At 44.0% G+C, this 21,653-nt stretch overlaps 1 protein-coding gene across 8 annotated transcripts in view; it reads left to right on the plus strand.

Annotated features, from left to right (window-relative positions):
* Positions 1 to 21,653, plus strand: part of CUX1 (cut like homeobox 1) — a 262,345-nt gene that overhangs the window by 110,790 nt on the left and 129,902 nt on the right. For all 8 annotated transcript variants that reach the window (XM_082068464.1, XM_082068458.1, XM_082068459.1 and 5 more), the window contains exons 4-6: positions 4,977 to 5,055; positions 17,272 to 17,409; positions 20,133 to 20,256. In XM_082068464.1, coding sequence (XP_081924590.1) covers positions 4,977 to 5,055; positions 17,272 to 17,409; positions 20,133 to 20,256 — 341 coding nt within the window. The remainder of the gene's footprint in view (positions 1 to 4,976; positions 5,056 to 17,271; positions 17,410 to 20,132; positions 20,257 to 21,653) is intronic.

Consider the following 21,653-nt stretch of genomic DNA (forward strand, 5'->3'; position numbering starts at 1 on the left):
AGAAAGCCATGGGCTCCCTTCGCTCAGGAGTTGTCTTTGGGATGCCGAGTTGCCTAAAAACAAAAGAAAAACACAGCAATGCTTAACGATGCAAGTCGATGTGTCAGGAGCAGCACAGCCATGTGCCGCTCTCATGGTCTGCAAATGTGTTAATGTGCTGATATCTGTAAGTTCAGAGAACTGAAGTGTGGATGCGGAATGAGCCGGCATCTGGCAGTTCCAGCTTCCTTGCGAAGAGCTTTATCTGACTGTTTGATCTTCCAGTGCAGGAACACAGTTGTGCAGCCTCCTGTCTGACGGCAGCCCAGGAGACAGGGCCGCTTCTGCCCACCTCCAGCAGAACCCTGGTGACTTGTAGGGCAGTATTCGTGAGACTGCAGTGCTGAAATTTCTTAGTACGTAAAGAGTGATAGATTCCAAAATAAAGCCACAGACTTTGCTTTTATCTTTTTGAACCTGACTGGACGTAGCTGAAACAGAAAGGGGCAACGTTGAGGTGAAACTGCATTCAACATCTTCCCTCACACAGGTTGCCAGACTTACGGTGCTCACCTAAATATGGGGATAAAACTGCTGATTTGATTGACGATATTTTGATTTTAGCCAGGTGTCGTAGATATTAGGCTCTGACCGAGCATTTTGAAAGTAGGGTGTCTGTTCTACTGGGGTAGCATGCCAGTGATATCATAGAATGGTGGAATGTCCTGGGTTGGAAGGACCCACACGGCTCATGGAGTCCAACTCCTGTCCCTGCACAGGACACCCCACAGGTCACACCGTGTGTCTGAGGACGTTGTCCAGTCTTTTCTTGAACACTGTCAGGTTGTGGCTGTGACACCTCCCTGGGGAGCCTGTTCAGTGTCCAGCACCTCTGGGTGAAGAACCTTTTCCTCATGTCCAACTGACCCCTCCTCCGGCACATCTTCTGCCATTCCCTCTGGTTCTGTCACTGGTCACTGAAGAGAAGAATATCGGGCAACCAGCTGCCATTCCAGCAGCGGGGAATGGGAGCAGATCAAGGAGGTCTTGATGGGCACGTTGCAGAGAGATCGCTCTGGAGGGGAAGGGGGCCATTCATCCTCCAGGATGAAGCTGCTACCCCAGACAACTCATGAGAAGCACTTGGTGTAGAAGAATAAGGCGGCTGAAGGGAGGGCTGCTTCACACCACTTCTCACTGCGGCTCCCTCCACAGAGCTCCGGTGATATTTTAAAGATGAAAAGCGTGCTAGGGAGGGAGGATTCCTGGTGTCTCATTGCTGTTATCTCAGTATAGCGCCAGTGGTATTATCAAGACAAATAGTATGCCAGAACTTAAAAGTGAACATATGTTTATGGGGGTGGTGGGGGCTACAGAGGTCACTGCTGTTTCTTTCTAGTCAGAGAAGACATAATGGGGCCTGGTTTAGATAAATTAAGATTTGGAGCTAGGCTCATGTCAAGACTACACTGGTGTAATTATAAGTTGACTTCTTTCAGGGTCCCTGAAGTTTTGAGAGTCAAATCAAAATGTTGAGCAAGAGTTTTATAACGTAGTACAACTGGTTTAATGTGAGCTGATTGCAGCTCATCCTCGTTGGCTTCCGAACCAATTTTACTGTGACTTGAAAAATTTTCAGTGAACTTCCGAATACGTAACTTCCATGTCATTTTAGTGCTCTGTTTTCTCTGGTTCTGGACTTCATTTACATTTTGCTATTTTTGATGTCTTTTTCATCCCTTATTTCCTTCTTCCCTTATGCAGCTGGAAGCTGGCCTGCTTAATTACTTTTTATTTCCAGTTAAAGTTGTCATGCTGCTTTTCCTGAATTTTAACATATAAAATAGTTGTGGTGCTCATTTTTAAATATAACTTTAAACCAGACAGATTGATTTTTTAAATTATTATTATTTTTTCTTTTAAGCCCAACTAAAAGATAAAACAATCTTTCTGCCTGGTGAGATTGTTTGGAATTTGGGTTCTGAATTTAGGGGGAAAAAAGGTGTGAAAGTTCCAGTGATTTACAAACCGCTTCTGTCAGAAAGTCTCTGATGTCCTTAGATGTTTCAGTTCTGTTTTATACTTCAATCACTATAAGGAGTGAATAAACCATAGTTTTTGTAACGCTTAGGGAGAATATAAGTACAAATGCCATTTATTAAAATGTGAAAAAATTGTAATAGGAAAACAAATCCCTCCTGTTATTGCACAGAATTGCAAGCATTTTAAACCCTTTGGTTTTCGTGAAAGAGGCAAATTAATATTTCAAAATACAGTGCAGAATCCGTTCTGTAATGCTAATTGTCTTTAATAATAGTAATTCAGATTTGGCTGTACTCTGCTGAGCAGCAGCGAGAGAACATCGTGTGTGGGAACGCCGAAGTCCAACAGTCGAACATATGGTTACCGTGGCCTCCCGGTCTGTCCATGTACCCATGGAGCATCTCACCCATGGCCGCCTCCTCTTCCTCGCCCCTTAAAGCCCCGTCGCATCCTCCTCAGCCCCAAATTACACCACCCAGCACCTCTCCGGCGGTTTGTTCCATATTCTGGTTTCAAATACTCGGCGTGCGAAAAAAAGAATCCTAACCGAATTGCTCATGTTCTCGTTCCCTAAGGAGCATCAGTCCATCTGTGATTGCTCGAATTCCAATTAATAAACGGGTTATTCGCAACCATCAATCCCTTGCTCCCCAGCACGTCATATGCCCTGCGAGTGCCTTTCGGAGCCTTTCTTGGCGAGCTCTAAACAAGGACGAACAGCATTTCTTGAGAATCTGTATCTGCTCTCGACATCCTCCGTCATTTTGGGCTTTTGCTGCTTGTTTATCATCTTTCCAACACCTTTTTTTTAAAAATTAGAATAATTTGCGATAAGGTCAGGTTTCAGTTAAGCTACAGCTCCACCACGCTACATAAATTAATCCAAATTTTGAGGGGGGATAGAAGCAAAATAGAACTTTGGTTGTTTCTCTAAATACAGCCTTATATTGTGTTAAAGCAACTTGTCTCTTTCCAATCTCTCACCGGCTCTCTCAAGATTTCATCGCTGCTGCCAGATGCCGTGCAGATGCTTTTGGTGTCCTTATTCCCTCCTTGACCCCCCCCTCCAGCCTTTGCTCAGTTTATACATTCTGCATTGTGCAATTTCTACAACTGTCCTTGTCCTTTGCTTTTCTGGCCTTAATCCTCTCCACAATGATCTCTACAAGTCACTTACCAGCCATCAGACTAATCTATACACGTCGCATCTGACTCCCGCCATTATTTTAATCATCTACACTGTAGGCTTTTTATTTTTTTTTCCTTTTTCTTTCCCCAAATCCTTCGCAAAGTCGTTTCTGTACGAAGTAAACACAAGTGGCACCAGCGCTGACCCTCCTGCTTATCTCCATCCACCCCGGCCGCTTCCTCCCTTGCCACCCTGCACTTCCTCTGCCCGCAGCAACCCCCCCGCCCAGAAAATATCAGATACTTTCCTGAAATACACTGAACTCTGGCCATTGTTTCTGCCTTATCTACCGAATCAATAATGAAAGAATTCAAGGACGTTTTTCAGACAGGACCTTCCTTTTTTTAGTACATGTTGACGTGTGCACCTTTAAATGGTTTTATAATATTAAACGCTTTTCAGATACACTTAAGAATTGACATCAGGCGTTTGAAGTTCTGCAGATCACAGAATCACAGAATGAACTGGGTTGGAAAAGACCTCAGAGATCATCCAGTCCAACCCTTGGTCCAACTCCAGTCCATTTACTAGATCATGGCACTAAGTGCCATGTCCAATCTCAGTTTAAAAACCTCCAGGGCCGGTGAGTCCAGCACCTCCCTGGGCAGCCATTCCAATGCCTGACCACTCTCTCTGCAAAGAATTGCTTTCTAATCTCCAGCCTCAATTTCCCCTGGCAGAGTTGAAGCCCATGGCCCCTTGTCCTATTGCTGATGCCTGGGAGAAGAGCCCAATCCCCACCTGGCTAGAACCGCCCTTCAGGTAGTTCTAGAGAGTGCTGAGCTCAGCTCTAAGCCTCCTCTTCTCCAGACTAAACAAGCCCAGCTCCCTCAGCCTCTCCCCATAGGTCTTGTGCTCAAGTCCCTTCCCCAGTCTTGTTGCTCTTCTCTGGACCCGCTCCAGCACTTCAGTCTCTTTCCTGACCTGAGGGGCCCAGAACTGAACACATTAGGAAAATACATGTTTACCCTAAAAAAGCCACTGTGGATTAGTATTTTATTCTCAGACTCGTAAAGCTGCCTTTCCTTGTAAAATGAAGTTTTAGATGAAAATACAGGTTTAGGGGAAAATAACAGATTGTGTGAGGTAGTGTTTTCCCTCACCTGGGCTGACAGTTTCTTAGATTACAATAATATTGTGTGTATTACAAACTAGGAAGAGAAGTTGGTCAGAGGAGCTTGGCTTGAGCTCATGACTGTGAGGCGGGATGGGCTCCATGGGCCTGTACCAGAGCTTCGTTAGAAAACTTAACTGCACGTAGGAGATTCACAGTTATTTAGTGGTAGGTATCACAGTGTGCCCAACAAGTACATCTTTTCATCCTCTTACAGTGGAAATAACAGAAAAATATGTTTTCCACAATAAAGGCAAAGCGTGACATCAGGAGTGTGCCCGGTTCCCCGTTGTTGGGTTGGATCTTCTAAGTGGGGAAGGAAAACAGTTGTTGAGGAGAGAAGCTGTCTGGCAAATACCCTGCTTTTTATAAAGATTTAAAGTAAAGAATCACAACAGACAGCAGTGTTCGTAAAAATATTGATGCTTGCTATTGTGCTGAAAGGGGTCTTTAAATTATATTCAGTATAAATGTACCAGAAATACTCTGACAAGGCTGCTTCTATAGGAGCTGTACACGGGAGACTCGAGTTCCTTTTTTTATGTCTTAACTAGTTTTATAAGAAATCTATTCATTTATTTTTAGAGCTCCAAGTGTAAGAGCTGTATTGGAACAAGTCTAAAAGGCTTCTTTTCTTATCACCCCTTCTAGATTGACGCATTGGGTAAAAGAAGCAAAGAAGCAGAGGCAGCCTTCTTGAATGTTTATAAGAGATTAATTGATGTTCCAGGTAAGCAAATTATCTCTTTATTTTGTAAAACAGATGTTTTATGTTTGTGTGAATGCTGCTGGGCATTTTTTTCTGTCTCTAGATAACGTAAATATGAGCAATGGTTTTATTCTGAAACCGATACGCTCCAGTATTGTTTCTAATAGAAAGAACTATAACTGAGGCGCATTTCATGACTTCTCTTAAAACCGTTCATTGCATTTGCATTTTAATGTTTGTGTGAATCATTTTATATTGTGACAATATTGTGTGATTTTCACTCATTTGTTTATTAGAGGGTTCAGACATTTTTGACAAAAAAGGATTCATCTTGAAGCTTCATCAAGAAGCAGCAATATTTGTACTTCTAAAGGAGAGGAACAAAATTTCATACCTTCTGAAAGACACAAAGCCTTACTGAAAAGTAAATCAACACCACATTTCTGTTTAGTGTAATTCTGAACATAAATTTTATTCAAAAGCCTCAAATTTATCTGAGTCCAAGTCTCCACTTCCAAACCTTGGCCTGAGCTGTTGGCATGTGACAGTGTGTGTGCATGATCTTATACTTTTATAAAATGTTGACATTATATATTTCTCTGTATTCAAAATACTTAACAAAAGGTTTGACGTATAATGAATATTTGAACAGCAGAGTCAGACCGAAGCCTTATGGAGAAGTCGGGACCTGTAACCCACCCCTGAGAGACATTGTCAGTAATTCCTTGTAGGAGAAAGAATTTTCTCCTTTCCTTCATTTGCAAAAGCAAAATTTACACTCCTTCCTCCACACTGCACAGTCTCTCTTGCCCAGCCCTCACAGAATCCCAGAATGTCAGGGGTTGGAGGGGACCTGGAAAGCTCATCCAGGTCAATCCCCCCATGGAGCAGGAACACCCAGATGAGGTTACACAGGAAGGTGTCCAGGCGGGTTGGAATGTCTGCAGAGAAGGAGACTCCACAACCTCCCTGGGCAGCCTGGGCCAGGCTCTGCCACCCTCACCGGGAACAAGTTTCTTCTCAAATTTAAGTGGAACCTTTTGTCTTCCAGCTTGCACCCATTGCCCCTTGTCCTATCATTGGTTGTCACCGAGAAGAGCCTGGCTCCATCCTCCTGACACTCACCCTTTAGATATCTGTAAACATTAATGAGGTCACCCCTCAGTCTCCTCTTGTCCAGCTCCAGAGCCCCAGCTCCCTCAGCCTTTCCTCACACGGGAGATGCTCCACTCCCTTGGTCAGCCTTCCCCTGCACATGCCTTATGTTGTGTGGCCGTGCAGGCGTCACAGATCCTCACCGTGCTCAGCACAGGCTGCAGGGAGACAGAAAACAGCAACTCGGAATGTGCGGCGCTGGCGCTGGTCACGGCGCGGGAGGGCTGACTTCGGCGTGTGCTCTTAGGGCCTTGCTTCATTTATTGTTTTTTTAATTTCCTTCCCGTCGTGTGTAGTCTTTTATGGCGGGTATGCATCCACAGAGGGCTTTCCTTTCGAAAAGACCATCAGTATTCATTTATCGCTTGTGTTACTTTGCCTCTGTGTGGCTTTACATATCTTTTGACCTGTCCGTTTGGAATGTCAAATATTTAGGTATACTTGTAGCTCCCAAACCCTGCTATGTTTTCTTTTCGGTGTGAGAAGGGAGCGATGATGTTTAGAGAAAGCTATGACTGGAATGCTGCAGAGTGGTTATTTAGCATTAAGCATCACTGTTCCATGACAAGGGTGCAATTTTATCAGACTTTCAATATCCTTTATAGGACCATAGAATAATTGTAGCTGAAGTCTAATTCCCGGCAGCCAATTTTATGGTTCTTCAGGAAAGCGTGTATTCCTCTCCCCAGTAATAACGCGCACACTTTATATAATTAAAAAGGGCTTCTATTTTAATTTTACTATAAAATGATCTGTATTGAAACTCCAGCTCCAATGCTTTATGGATTCAGCCAAGTCTAATGATTTTCTTTCCTGACTTGAGCAGAGTTCTCGCTCAGGCTCACCAGTAAGGAATTCGTGGGAAGGGTGCTATTTTACTTGTAAATTTTCCTATGTACATCAGGGATTTTCTGTTTAAAAGATAAAACAGACCTTTCCATATCTCTCTCCAGCTTTATGATACTGTTAAAATAGCATTATCAGTGGATTGTGCTGCAAAATTTATCCTTCCTAAAGGAAGGCACACGTCAAGGAAAACATTTTGCTTTATGTACATTTATACAGCTGTAATTCTCACTTAGATCATCACGCTGAACATTTTTAATTAATGGAATTAATTTTCTTATTTAATTGCCTTATTTTCAGTATGCAGTAGAGAGCTAGAGAAAAGTGAACGCTGCCACATGAATTGCACTAATCAACAAGGTTGTCACAACTTACCTTAAAGAATAATGTGAATACGTTTGTTTGGAAGTAAAGGGAGGTTGGGTGTGTATTGAAGAAGCTTCATCTGTACAAGATTCTCTCTGGTTTTATAAAATCAGTGTATTCTGTTAGCACCATTGGCTTTCAGGCTCTTAATCTTGCAAGCGCTCGATGAGAAATTGGAGCCCTGTTGTGTGTTTGGAGGAGCAGGGTCGCCTTGCAGAAGCAGTATATTCATAATACTGTTTTTCTAAAGCTTTAAAAGAAAAAAATATTAAGCATTAAAAATACTAAAAAGTAAATATTTTTCTTTTAAAAAGGAACCACATTCACTTCATTGTAATTTTCAAGTATAAATTAAAATGTGGAGACCTGGTGTGAATGCCAGAGTATCCAGAGAAACGGGTGAAACGGTTTCACTTTGTGCTGTGTCTTTATTACAGCGCAGTTAGTGCACAATGCCACAGGTGGATTTGTAGGCAAAAAATCAACAATTCTGCCTTTAAATAGAAAACCTGCAATCCCGATCTGGCAGCAACTAAACCTGGTTTGAGTTCAGGAGCTGTTTTCCTATAAAAGCTGCTTGTGTATGTTCTGCGATGCCGAGCTGGGCTCCGCGGGGGGACCTGAAAAGTACCCGAAAGCTGCTTTTCCAGGTAAAATTCGGATACAATTTGGGTGCCGGGCTGTGGGTGCTGCTTTTCCGCCTCAGGGCTGGTGTTGTGTGTGGGCTACACCCCGTACGAGCAGAACAGGCAAACATCTTGTGCTTTTCCAGCATGTCCGTGTTTGTGAACCGGGGGGTTGGCGCCAAGGTTTGCTTTCAGTTTGGTGCGAACTCTGCAGCCTTCTGGCCTTGAACCGTAAATGGTGTTGCTTTCTGCTTCATGGGGATTTTCTCATCACGAAGCTAAATGACTCTCAGGGTGTAAAAAGGTACGTGTGTGCGTTTTTACTGGAGACTTCGCAGGTCTCCGTTGTGAGCGGATTTGCCATAAGTTCACTATATAACGTGCATGATGTGTTTTGTAGCTCAGAGCACCCATCATCTAAGTGAAGTATAAAATAACAGGATAAAAAGAAGAATTTTTTTTAATGTGCCCTGTCAAAACAATTAAAAGCAATAACAATGAAAGATGGCTGAAGTGGAAATTTTCTCTTTCCCTTGCTCCTTGCCGTCACAAATTACACAGTGGCCGCGGGGGCTGTGTCTTACTTGGGGCTTGAAGGAGGAACAAGCCAGTTCCCTGAGCTTTCCACATACCCATCATTACACGTAGTCGTTTTGTTTAGAAATAATCACAGTTCAGCCTTGCAAAATTCAACCCGGCCCGCATAGAGCTTCCTTTATCCAAGGGATGATTTAGCTGAGGAAACACAAACTTCTTCTAAAATAAGCGATCAGTGAAGCACAAAATGAGCGTTAGGGCATCACTTCTAAAGGCAGAAATCAAAATTTGTTTCTCTCGCATAAAAAGAGCTTCATTCCTTCACTCCGCGGCGTCTGATTATTTACAGCTTAGCAGCACTCTCCAGACCTGTATTGCTCTTCGCGCTAAGAGAAGACTTTGATTTAAAGTGTATTTGATCGATGTTCTGAGGTTAAAGGTCATAGAAGAGAAAAACAGGCTTGATTTTTATTTTTTTCAGAATAATTATCTGCTGCTTATATTGGAGGCGATAAATGTGCTGGAAGTTGTTGCGTTCATGTACGTTTTGTGACGTGTTTGGATTTTTCCGTAGAGCGTAATGTTAAGCAGAAAGCGGGAAGGTTAATGGCAGCACAAAGTCAGTGTGGGGTTTTACATACCCGGCTGACCCTGAAGCCGCACGATGTGCTGAAATAGCAACACAAGCACACCCAACCTTTTGTGCCAGTAAAAAACTGGTTTAATGTAAACTTAGGGGAGATGTAAAGAGAGGAGAAGCAAAAGAGCTTCACTCCGAGGGACTGTGTTAAGCAAATCCCGAACTAGAATACTAAAAGCGTAGTTTGAACAGGTCAATACTCAGAGCACTCTTCATTGGACTAATTGTTAACTGTTTGGCAAAGCTCTTGTCTAAAGAGCAAGATTGGGTTATACTATACCCTGAGTTTGTGGTATGTCAAGACTGATCGGCAGAGAGAATTTTTGATATCGTTACAGTCTGAAAAATGTTAAGCAGTTCTTAGTTTTTTAATAATATGTGTCAAAATGGTCAGTCCTTCCCACATAAAATGTATTTGAATGAAATTGAGGATGGCCACGTAAAACAAAAAGGCTTATATTTTTGCTGTGCCTAACTTTACAAGGGAAATAATACTCTTAACGTGTGCCTTTTCTTAACCTTCGAGGGAAAATCAAACAGTATTTCGGTGAGTCGACTGAGGAGGAAAAGGAAGCAAAATAAACTTGCTCATGGACAACACAAGTGGCACAGGCAGCCCCTGGAATGAAGCAGCAGGGGATCCTTCCAAACACATTTGAAAATCTGATAAAATAAAGCAGAAAATGGAGCATAGTTCATACTGGAGTGAAAAGCCATAAACCCCTGTGGCCGCAGGCAGCGGTTTAGTTTGTGACTGTATCCCACCTGAAGACAAAATCCCTTCAGACCCTTCACCTTCAGACCAGGTGAAAAGCTGGAGCTGCATAAACATATGAAAAATGCCCCCAAGAGGGAGTTTTGAGCAGCGTTTTGGTAGGTTTTGGTAGGGTCAGTGCTGCTGCTGTTTTATTGTCCAGCGTGGTCTGAATCGCCGGGGATGCTGCTCCAGCCTTCGGGTCATCCAGCGCTGGGAAATGTACAAGTAGCTCATAGTCACTTTATTCTCCTTCCCTCCGGGGTTTGGATTCAGAGACACAGCATAAAATACAGATTTGGATCTGTACCGGATGAGCGCACGCTGGTAGGGCATACTGTTAGCATCACAGAGTTATTACATAGTTATTTTCAGATGAAGTCCTGGCCAATTCTCATCTTCACTATTCATTCATTTATCCTTGTGTTCTGCAACCAATGTCAAAATAACTAAAAATATCTCCGTTACCTGAATATGCGTCTTGAAATCGGGCTTGTCTGATCACATGCTTTCTTTTCTTTCTTTTTTTTTTTCTCGTTGAGTTAATAATTGGCTAAATTCCTCTGTAAAAGCTAGAATAAATATTCGGATGAAGAAATGTCCCTAAAGCATACACTTTAAAAATTTATTGTGTGGTTGTCAAGCCCTATTTTGCTTGGTAGGCTGGAGGCGCGGGAGGAAGAGGGGAAGGATGATGATGAATAGAAGATCGGGGGAAGGATGCGATGAACAGAAGCAGGAGGAACATGCTGTATAAGAGCAGATACCCCTGCGGACGCTGGTGCCGTCCACCTGGAGCTGGGAACACAGCACCATTCCAAAGCTGTCGCTTCAGGGGGTAAAGTTAGAGCAGCATCGCGTGTTTGGAGCAAAAGAGGCAGATTGGGGATGCGATGGGGAATATTGGACCTTCTCGGCTGCAGGAATGCGGACTGGAATTAGGATAAAGCCTGGTTTTCGGAGGGTTTAGTGTTAAGCCTGTTCAGAAGCTTTTAGGAGAAAGAATGATTGTGGCAGAAATGCTTTCAAACATCGTGGATGGTTCTTTTTATAATCTCCAAGTAGGAGAAATGAAAGTTTAGAGTACAAGTGATTTTGTGTAAGTGTCCTGTGCTTTGCGCTGAGCTCAGTGTGCAAGCAGTAAATTCCAATGTCTTCAGCTGTTACTGGAATATTAACCATCAAACCGGAACGTTTTCAGTTATAGTGGCTTCTCTTCTAACTCATTAGGTTATTTCTCAGCTGGCATATTATAGTGCTATAAAATACTGGATCGCCTATTATGCATACCCCACTTTTAATATTAAAAACTTTTCTGAGGATTTATTCTGGTAATTCCTTTGAAAATACAGGGAGCTCCAATGCAATTCATTAGGGAGTCAGTCATTTACTCTGCCATATATGACTTTTTTGGATACGAGTGTATCTCATAATCTGGGGCAGGGCCACAGCATCTTTCGGCAGGAGCCGTTCTAGAATCGGTAGATAAACAAGGGGTGTTTAAATAATAACCCGAGAGATGTTAAGAAGCGCATTCTGGCAAAGGGATCTATATGATTGTGGTCAAACTGGCTATATACCATCTCACATCATTTCGCTTAACCCCGCAAGCGTTGCAGAGGCTGCCAGGGGGAAGTTCAGTTGTGATTAATGGGGAGGAAAGGCGCCGCTGTGCTGCGACTCCCCCGTCCCCGCGCGGAGGGGTCGCGTCGGGATCGCTTCGCCGCTTTACAGCTCTCGCAACTCGGCGGAATTTGGAATTCTGCTTTTTCGAGGAAAATGAGAGTCCCTCACCCTCTGGTGGGCACTTTGAACTCCCCGGTTCAGCCCTTACAAAATGCTCTGGCGGCGGGAGGGTGAGGAGAACGCTGTGAAAAAGTGGTAAAAGAGATCCCAGTCCTGTGGGACGGGGGAGTAAGAAAAATACGTATAATTCTTGATTGAAGGAAGAACCTTTTCATGTTTTTTATGAAGTGAGGAGTTGGAGAGATGATGAGCTTTGTTTCAAACGGAATTACGGCTATAACTCTTCTGTCCCTGGGCTACCGGAGTCATGGGGGAAAAGGAGGAAAGCGATCGCTTATTCCGTGAAATCTTTGTCTCAGTCTCTCTAGGCAATTTCAATTTACCCCTGAAATTTCTGGGGGATAATTAATGAATTAATTAAGTATGCTGTGAGGTGTTTGAATATTCAAAAGCTACAATGTAATTATTATTTTTTCTAAAACACATTTTCAGGTTATTTTCAGATACGCAGCCTCCCCAGAAAGCACTTAGTGCATCGAAAGCTAATAGAGCTTCTTCCTGCCTGTTCTCCAAAAGGAACGTTTCAGTGCGAGGAGCAGCCGCAGGGCTGAGCAGCAATGCCTTTACAGTCAAAAACTTACTCTACTTCATGGCAAAAGCACCGTGACGTAGACCTGAACTTTTAGCTTTTTTTAAAAAGTTAAATGACGTTAATAAAATTGCGTTAAGGTTTGGGTTTTTTCCCCCCCGTCCCTTATCATTTTGTGTGGGCATTTCTCGTGAGCGGTGCTTAAGAAAGCTTAGCTTCCAATATAGTTTAGGCAACCGAAATACCGTCTTGTTGAAAGAAATGCGTTGCCTTCAACGGATTATTTTTAGATCCAAACCTTAGGAAACACATTTTCAGTGATATGAAATATTAATTGCCCCTGTAGTTCTGGCACTGTTTCATAACTTGCTTTCTTAACGTTTCCAGTGTTACAGGCCTGTAACGAAGAGGGAGGAGGGGATTTAGAAAAAAGTCCTTTGTTTCGGAAAAGTCTCCTCAGGAGCTCCATTTTAAGATACCACATGAACACATTTTGCAATTAAGCAGAAAAACAAGCCCGCTGGCCCCGGGCAGGGAAGAACCGGGCGCCGTACGCTTCTGCAGCACCTGACGCATTTATAAGCGGCGAAGAGTGACTGGAAAGGGTTTGGTTGGGATGCTTTTGGGGTCGTTGGAGCGGCCCCTTCTCACCTCGCAGCATCTGCAGCCGCCGCACCACGGGGCAGCTCCCGATCCGGCCCGCGCGATCCAGGCCGCGCTTTGCCGCTCGCTCTGCCCCGCCGCGCAGCCCGGGCCGGGGCCGCTCCCGCCGGGACGCGGCACCGGGAACACCCGGAACGCGGCACCGGGAACACCCGGAACGCGGCACCGGGAACACCCGGAACGCGGCAGCGGGCACCGACCCGCTGTCCAGCGGCACCTCCCCGGTGCGGTGTGCCCAGCGCTTTCCTCAGGGAAACTTCCCGGTGAGCAGCGCTCCGCAGCGGCGTGCTTCAAAAATAATCTATATATATATATAAATGTACGCGGGGAGAGGGGGTAATTGGTCACAGCACTCTGTAAATTGTACATTTAAACGATGACATAGTTTTTCCACTTCATTTGGCAAATTTTCCTCCCGCAGCCCGTCCCTCCATCGGTCCCCGCGAGGGGCTGACGGGTTCGCACGGCAACGGGAGGAATTTGGGGCTGTTCGGGACGCAGCTTCTCGCCCCTCACAACAAAACCAGCCACGGCCAGGGGGTTTTAAACATTAACTTTGCAGAGCGAGCTCATTTTCCTTGAGCTGAGGTGGGCTCCTTCCCCCCTCTTCTTAAATAACGAGGGTGGTCCCAGCATACTCTATATCGAGACAGCTTTTCATCAGTTGCTCATCAGCATGCTAATTGCCGTATGACTAATTATGCCCTGAATTCCAGTTGATTTTCTTAATGAGACAGCTGGGTTAATTATGTAATCGTATGATTACATTAGCCTAGAGTGCCCTGGCGAAAAGTAAGGCGGGCAGGAGCGTGATGTCATGGCAGGACCGCGCACAAGGGGGGACATTCATCCCCAGGAATGACGGGAGGGCAGCGGTACCCACACTGCTCTTTGTGTAAACACTTAGATTGAATTATTAAGATCTGCGCCTTTTTTTCTTTCCCCCAGCTCACAGAATGAGGGGGGGGGGTGGAACGGGGTTTTATAAATGAAACTCACTTTGGAAATTCAGCTGGTCATCGATAGTCCCGTTCGACCTCCCGGGTTGCGGTTGGTGTGAGCAGCGCGGGGTCGCGGGTGCCGAGGTGCTGCCTCTGGTTCTTCATGTAACGCGCTCTTTGGGCAAGATCCATCTTTGCAGCCCTTTAAAAATTGTTCCTAAAATATGCAGTTTGCATGCACACGCAGGAGCAAAAAATAAAGAAATAAATAGGTTATTTTGTGCTGCTCTTCAAAAAAGATTTATCATCAGGGCATGTGTGTGGTGTGAGTATAGTCCGAGAGGTGTTGCTGCGGCTGCACTCGCTTGTTTGATGTGAAGCATTAACTGCTATAAAGATGATGTTACATTTGTGACGTTAATGTTTTTCACGTCTGTGTTTATTGAGACGTGTCCATCGCCTCCGGGAGGACAGAAGCTCATCTGAGGGCCCGTGTGGGGTGTCCCGGTGGGGGGCGCAGGGACGTGTCCCGGGAGCTGCTGGGGAAACGGCACCAAAAGGACCATTCGTTGGGAAGCAAAGGCACGAACGGGCTTTGCAGATACTGGGTTTAAAATCTGGCAGTTGTTATTTCTCGTATGGGAGTGTGGAGAAAGTCTTACCTAGGGTTGGATCCGGACACAAACACGGGATGCCAGGGGCTTCTTTGTGCGCATAGCTTGCAACAGGTGGGTTAGGAAAGTAGAACAGAATGGGAAACGACAGAAAAAAGTGTACTAAATTTAGTATAAAAGTAGACATCACAATTTACTCTTGAGCAATAACGATCTTGCTAAACACCTTTTAAAGCTCTGATTCCTTTTACCAGTTTCCTCATTTCTTATTTCTCTTGTGCTTAGCAGGGATTCTGAGACTTTGCAAGGCAGAGGAGACTCAGACCAAGAGGAAATTTGTGATGAGGTTTCCTCTTTTAAGGGTGAAGTGAGATAATTCTTCTCTTCTATGGATGGCAGAAAAGGCATTTTTGCTTTGCCTCTCCCCATAGCCAGTACCACTTGATTTATTTGTTTTATTTTTTTAAGTGCGTATGCCCGTTGTTTGTGTAATGATTCGAAAGTTTTGGTCCGTTGCTTGTTTAAAAATTCAGTGACCTCCTGTTAAATGACATGAAACACACTTTGTAAGTCGGGTTAATATAAAAAGTATGCTTTTCCATGCATGCATGTGTTGGGAAAAGGAGAGTATTTTCATTTCTTTTTAAGTCCACGCCACTCAGGTAAGAAAAAAGTTGTTTGTGTTGTAAGGTTTATACTTGTTTCACATGAATTGGTGTTTATAAATACTTCAGAAATCTTGGGGTTTTAGGTTTTTTGAGGTTAAAGAGCATGTCGGGGCTTGCCGTGAGAAAGGAAGTATTTGTCTCTCTGCCCAACGTGTCTTGGTCATTTTATTATCATGCAATGGTTAGTTTTCTTTAATGCCATTTATAAATTAAGTCGAAGAGGTGCTTCAACCATGGGGGTTTTTTTGCATGTCCTTAAGCAGTTTTTGGTGGCTGGAGGCCGTTAGTCCTTCAAACAGGCTATGGCAGAGTTTGAAGTTCAGTGCACAGAGACTGTTTTTACATTTTGTTTGTTCTGCCACTGTTTTGCTACTTGAACATTAACCTTTAATAGAGCTAAATTAAATATACATGTCCTGATGAATAATTATGAGATTGCAAGCATTTTCATTTTGTACATAAAGCTTCTCGGGGATTGCAAATTTGACTAAAGGTTTAGTCATTATTCCCTTCGTAATGCCCATGTTATTTTTGTCTTTTAATTCCTTACTGATTTCAATGTAAAAAGCCCGGAGTATTTGGAGCAGAATACCTCTTGTGAGTGTCCCAGCGTTTTCCAGTGGGTGTGTTAATATGAAGGGGGAGAAGCGCACCCGCAGTTTTGTAAAGTTCGGTTCTTTCGTTGTGGCTTTTTAACGCAGTTTTGTAGAAGCTTAAGATCCCTGCCTGATGTGTTTTGCGGCCCCTGCAACAATTTAAGGCGCGGAACGATGGAGGCGATCCAGCCTTTCTCGGTGTGCAGATGAATGTCCTGGGCTGCGCGGGGTGACAAAGCGGCCGCTCACATAAAGGTCGACAGACCTACAGGGCAGAGGGGTGATGTTGTGACAGCCCCCGCCTTAATTGGCCCCTACATAAATATTGCAGGGCCTTTAACTCGTGCTGCTGCCGTGACTTAAACTTCATGTTTAATCCCTTACCTGTACCCCTTGTCTCTGCCACAATAACATTTTAAGTTTGATTTATTATAAATATTTTAATACAGATAATAATAACGAAAAGTATTTGGCCTAAAAAGCATAAATGAAAAAGCTGTGTAGTCATAAACTATGTATGTACAGAGAACAGATGACAAGCAACCTAGATTTTGTATTATGAACAGGGTAATGCCATAAGCTGTTGAAGAAGCGAAGTAACAAAATGCAGCAGGCTGCTACTTATAATGCCTCTGAGCTCAACATAACCCAGTACTATTCTTTTATAAACTATGAAACAACGCTGGCATATTGAAAAAACACACAGGCTCATGCTTAATGTGTTAACAGAGGTACAATAGACTTATTATGTGTTTCCAGAGACTGAGGGTGGTCTGAAAAATTAATGACTCTGGTGGTTGAAAATTAAGTGAACTCCCTAATATATACTGTTGTTGATCCACTGAGTTTGGTGTTTAGCATTCCTCAACAGGAGACTAAATCTCTGCAGCCTTTTCACAAGAGATGCTGGCGCCCATAACAGAAATGTATTGAATAATCTTTTGTAAATCCACCGGACTCCAGCGCTTTCCTATTCTGACTGGGAAGAGGTCCCAGAATAAATCACGGCTGTCCACATCAGGTGTGTGCTGAGGACTCTCTTGAGCAGATAGGATGAGCATCAGAGAATTGTGACTGAGAGGACATGTCAGAATGATGTCTGATTTCTGTTCAGTTAGTAGCATAAGAAAAAGGGGGAGCAAGAGCCACGAACCCCAAGGTTCATGTCAGCGACCCCTGCAGTTCCATTGCTTTTTACCCAAAACCCCTCGTTTTGCAAACAAACTCTTGAAACTTGAGACTCTGATGTGCCCTCGTACCCTGGGGATCAGCACCGGGATGAAGAAGGGACACCCCAGTTTAAAGGGTAATAGATACACTGAACCGTCTCTGGTGTTGAAAGGTGAGGAACATACAAGAATAATAACACAAGGCAGGATCTTACTGGCGTTTAAACTGGATATTAATGGACAAAAGAGGACACTTGCGCTCTGAACTTTGTGAATTGCAGGAGTGTTGCTCTTACCTTACATTGTGTTTTACTGTTTCTTTTTCAGATCCAGTTCCAGCCTTGGATTTAGGGCAGCAGCTTCAGCTGAAGGTTCAACGTATGCACGATATTGAAACAGAGAACCAGAAACTTAGGGAAACTCTAGAGGAATACAATAAAGAATTCGCCGAGGTGAAAAATCAGGGTAGGTTGCAAATGTATTCACTTATAAGCTCTTAATGCATGCTGAAATGTGAAGGCTGGGATTAAATTCAGTTTTATTTCTTACAGGTAGGGTTGACAGTAGCATTGAAATTCAGTAAAGGAAGTATAATAGTCTGTTATAGCCACTTCTGTATTTATGTGTGTAGATATGACTTTGGGTAGAGTTTTGTCTTCCGTAGCACCGGGTCAGAGAATGGAGCTGTTATTCTGCATATTCGCTTCTAGCTCCCTGAAAATTGCACCTCTGACTGACATTGTATGTAGACATTTAATGAGAGATGGTGCTACTGCTGCCATCGAGCTGAATGTATGTGCGGGCACATGTAGCACGTGGCTTTTTACACAGACACACACAAAAATCCAGTATTTTATTACACACAACTCTGCCCCAAATGGAACTTTTTTGTACCCTGTTTTTCCTTGTCTAAATCTGCAATGTGTTACTGAGTACATTCAGCATGCGTACTTTATATTTACTCTAGAGACTATCCATAGGGCAATGTAAATACAAGCTAATACTGTTTAATTATTTAAGTAAGTTTTAATGAGACCAGAGTACATGAAAATACATGAAAATCTCGGTGAGATTTAAAGCTTGTTGTGTTTAAGACTGTTCAAGTTTTCCTGTGATTCGGGAGAAAGTTTCCTGCACCAGCAAACAAGATTTACTCAGTTGTACACCTGGGACTTTGCATTTCCATGGTTAATACTCAGCTCTGGGTGGTGGAAAGGTAAATTTTTAGGCATTTGGGAAAATGTGGGGTGCTTTGTTTTTTCTTTTTAATACAGTGGACCTGTTGCACCCAAGCGGGTACCATCTGAAAGCTACATAGCAACTCAGTTGGTTCTGCTCCGTCTCCTTTTCAGCAGAAGGAGCGTATTTGCAGTTATATATTGTGTTTTAATGGGGGGGTGAGGACAGGTACCAGCATTCAAGGGTTCGGGCTGGACTGCAGGAGCTGCCGTGTGGGACCCGTGGTGCTCTGAGCACCACAGCGGTTTTGCTGGGAAACCCCAGTAATCGCAGGTTCCAGTATAAGTTGGGGAATGACCTCTTAGAGAGCAGCACAGGGGAAAGGGACCTGGCGGTCCTGGTGGACAGCAGGGTGAGCATGAGCCAGCACTGGGCCCTTGTGGCCAGGAAGGCCAGTGGTACCTGGGGTGGATTAGAAGGGGGTGATCAGTAGGTCAGAGAGGTTCTCCTGCCCCTCTACTCTGCTCTGGGGAGACCACACCTGGAATATTGTGTCCAGTTGTGGCCCCTCAGTTCCAGCAGGACAGGGAACTGCTGGAGAGAGTCCAGCGCAGGGCAACAAAGATGCTGAAGGGAGTGGAGCATCTCCCGTGTGAGGAAAGGCTGAGGGAGCTGGGGCTCTGGAGCTGGACAAGAGGAGACTGAGGGGTGACCTCATTAATGGTTACAGATATCTAAAGGGTGAGTGTCAGGAGGATGGAGCCAGACTCTTCTTGGTGACAACCAACGGCAGGACAAGGGGTAATGGGTTCAAACTGGAGCACAAGAGGTTCCGTTTAAATTTGAGAAGAAACTTCTTCTCAGTAAGGGTGCCAGAGCCTGGCCCAGGCTGCCCAGGGAGGTTGTGGCGTCTCCTTCTCTGCAGACATTCCAACCCGCCTGGACACCTTCCTGTGTAACCTCATCTGGGTGTTCCTGCTCCATGGGGGGATTGCACTGGATGAGCTTTCCAGGTCCCTTCCAACCCCTGACATGCTGTGATTCTGTGAGTCTTCTGGCAGTCTGACGCTTTTTCCCGATTCCATTATCATTACAAAGCACACTCTGGTGCATGTCCCGCATTTCCTCCGATGAGCCCTATAAGGATTCAGCCCTTTCCTGGGGGTGGGATGGAAGGGATTTCGCGCAGGGACGGATCGTGGCACGTCACGCTGCCCATCAAAGGCTGCGCCATCGCTCTGCAGGTTTACGCATCTCCTCTCGTCCATCACCATGCAAGATAACTTCTTTATCTGAGAGAAAGGTTTCTGCAACTCCCCTGGAAGGCTACAAGCGCACTCAGAATGTTATAATAGTTAATGCTTGTGCGTAAACCCGGCGTCGATGACAAGGCAGTTAGAGCGGCTCGGATATGAAGGGCTCCAGAGTGTCTCTTGAATCTGATCTACTGTTAATACAGCAGTTAAATCCTAACTGCCGTGTTTTTCATCAGTTGTGAGGCAGAACGTAGCTGTATCCCAGTTATGTGTTCAATTAGTGTTAGATTGCATCTGTGCATGGACCATAGGAAAACTGCCTCATCTTACATGAGCACAGTTATGTGAATTAACTGTCCTGTGTGTAAATGCATACTTAAACCTACTCTGGGACTTTATTAATCTCCACTCAGCGGAAAGCTAATTTGAGACTAGTCAATAAGGTGATATTATATTTTACAATTGATTTTTTTAATCTTTTTTTTTTTTTTGGTAAAGTCATGTTGAGAGGCACCTTCTTGGCCCTGCTTTCCAGCAAAAACTCTATTGATCCTTCTCAACCTAAACACTTAAAGTTCAATTTAACATTTAGGGAGTAAAAGGTCTCCAAAGGGACTCATATGCATTGATTTTGTGTCAGAGTTGAAGAGCTGAAGTTTAAAACACACTGAGCCTACAGGGTAAAGAAAGCCTTGTGTTGTGGAACCACGTGGAGCTGTGTAAACTCATTCTTCCCCTATTGTTTTTCTGCAGAGGTTACAATAAAAGCACTTAAAGAGAAAATCCGAGAATATGAACAGACCCTGAAGAACCAAGCAGAGAATATAGCCCTTGAAAAAGAACAGAAGTTACAAAATGATTTTGCAGAGAAGGAGAGGTGAGTGTGCATGTGTGTGTCCGTAGGTATTGCAGAGGAGCAGAGATGTATTTTTCTGTTTAATCTTCCTGGCCAGGACTCTCTCTTCAGTGTGCCCAGACAGCTCATATATTGAGCGATTCTGGTGATTTATGTGTTTGACATGGAATCATTTGATACTGAGCTTTGCACAGAAAAACAATCGTGAAAGTGTGGAAGTAAAACAAGGACAGATTGTTTCTCCGAGGTAGCGTTGGGGGTGGTTCTCATGTTCAGAAGGGTGCAAAACCTGCTTTTATCCTTCAGTAGCTGTATTGTCCTTTGTGACACTAATCTTTCTGCGTTAGCCAACAGTGTAATTCAGTCTGCCGTGTCCGCTTTGTGTGTCACGGTGCCGCTGTACAGTCTGTACAACCCTGAGCTGTTTGAGATGAAACTCTGTACCCAAGAGCCTGGGTAAAAGATGCATCACCCCCGCTCCTATGGTAATATCCAAGAGAGGGGATGCGCTCCTGAATCATCCTGAAATGGTTTGCGTATTCCTGCATGGCGAAATTAAGGAGTACTTTATTTACATAGATTTTAGGAAGCGTCTTGGATGCATTTCTAACCTCTTGTGAATGAGCAGGGAATGGCTGAATCTTGTAGGTTAGTTGGCAAACAAATCAGGCAGGACAAGCCCAGGGGTCTCAGGAGGGAATTCTTTCAGGCTGCCTTCCTGCCTCGAGAATTTATTTCTCCCATGGAGCAATAACACTGATGCTATAATATGTTCAACTTAGTGTGGAAGCCCATCAGTTTACACCAGCTTTTTAGTTGGTGGGTTGGTTGTTTAAGTTCAGAGCTGAGTGGGAAGAATCTAGCAGTGAAGGCAAAGCTTTTTTTTAATAATTAGCATGTGAGCAGCGGCTCTAACAAGTGCAATTCAGATATGCTTAAAATAAAATAAAATGCCCGGTTGTGGAATGCAAATAACTAAAATGTGTCTATAAGAGAGGTTTCGAGTTCTCAGCGTATGAAATTTGGTATGAAGGGAACTGACGCTTGTTTCTCGCTATAGTTATTAACCTGGTCGGTATTGTCGGAGAAGGAGTTTATGCACCCAGTGGAGTGCAAGTAGGATGCTGGTAGTTCCCTGAGCCATTTCAGAATTCTGAAATCTGCAGAATATCTTAAAAGCAACGTCCTAAAAAGCAGCGACCCCTGGGATGTGTTGGAGCAGCTCCCTTTCAAAGATGAGTTGTAGAACTCCTATCGTCTCGCCTTCGGCAAAGAGTGTAGTGACTGCTTGGCCAGATGATGTTCAAATGTGTATAACTGCCACAAACAAGAAAATATTGCCTGTGGACACAAGAGATGTGAGCATATTAAAGGTTTCCTCATGTTGTGTAGAAAATATCAACGTGAGATTTGTTTTG

Source organism: Streptopelia decaocto (assembly GCF_964273445.1).
Source record: "Streptopelia decaocto genome assembly, chromosome: 18".
NCBI classification, from domain to species: Eukaryota; Metazoa; Chordata; class Aves; order Columbiformes; family Columbidae; genus Streptopelia; species Streptopelia decaocto.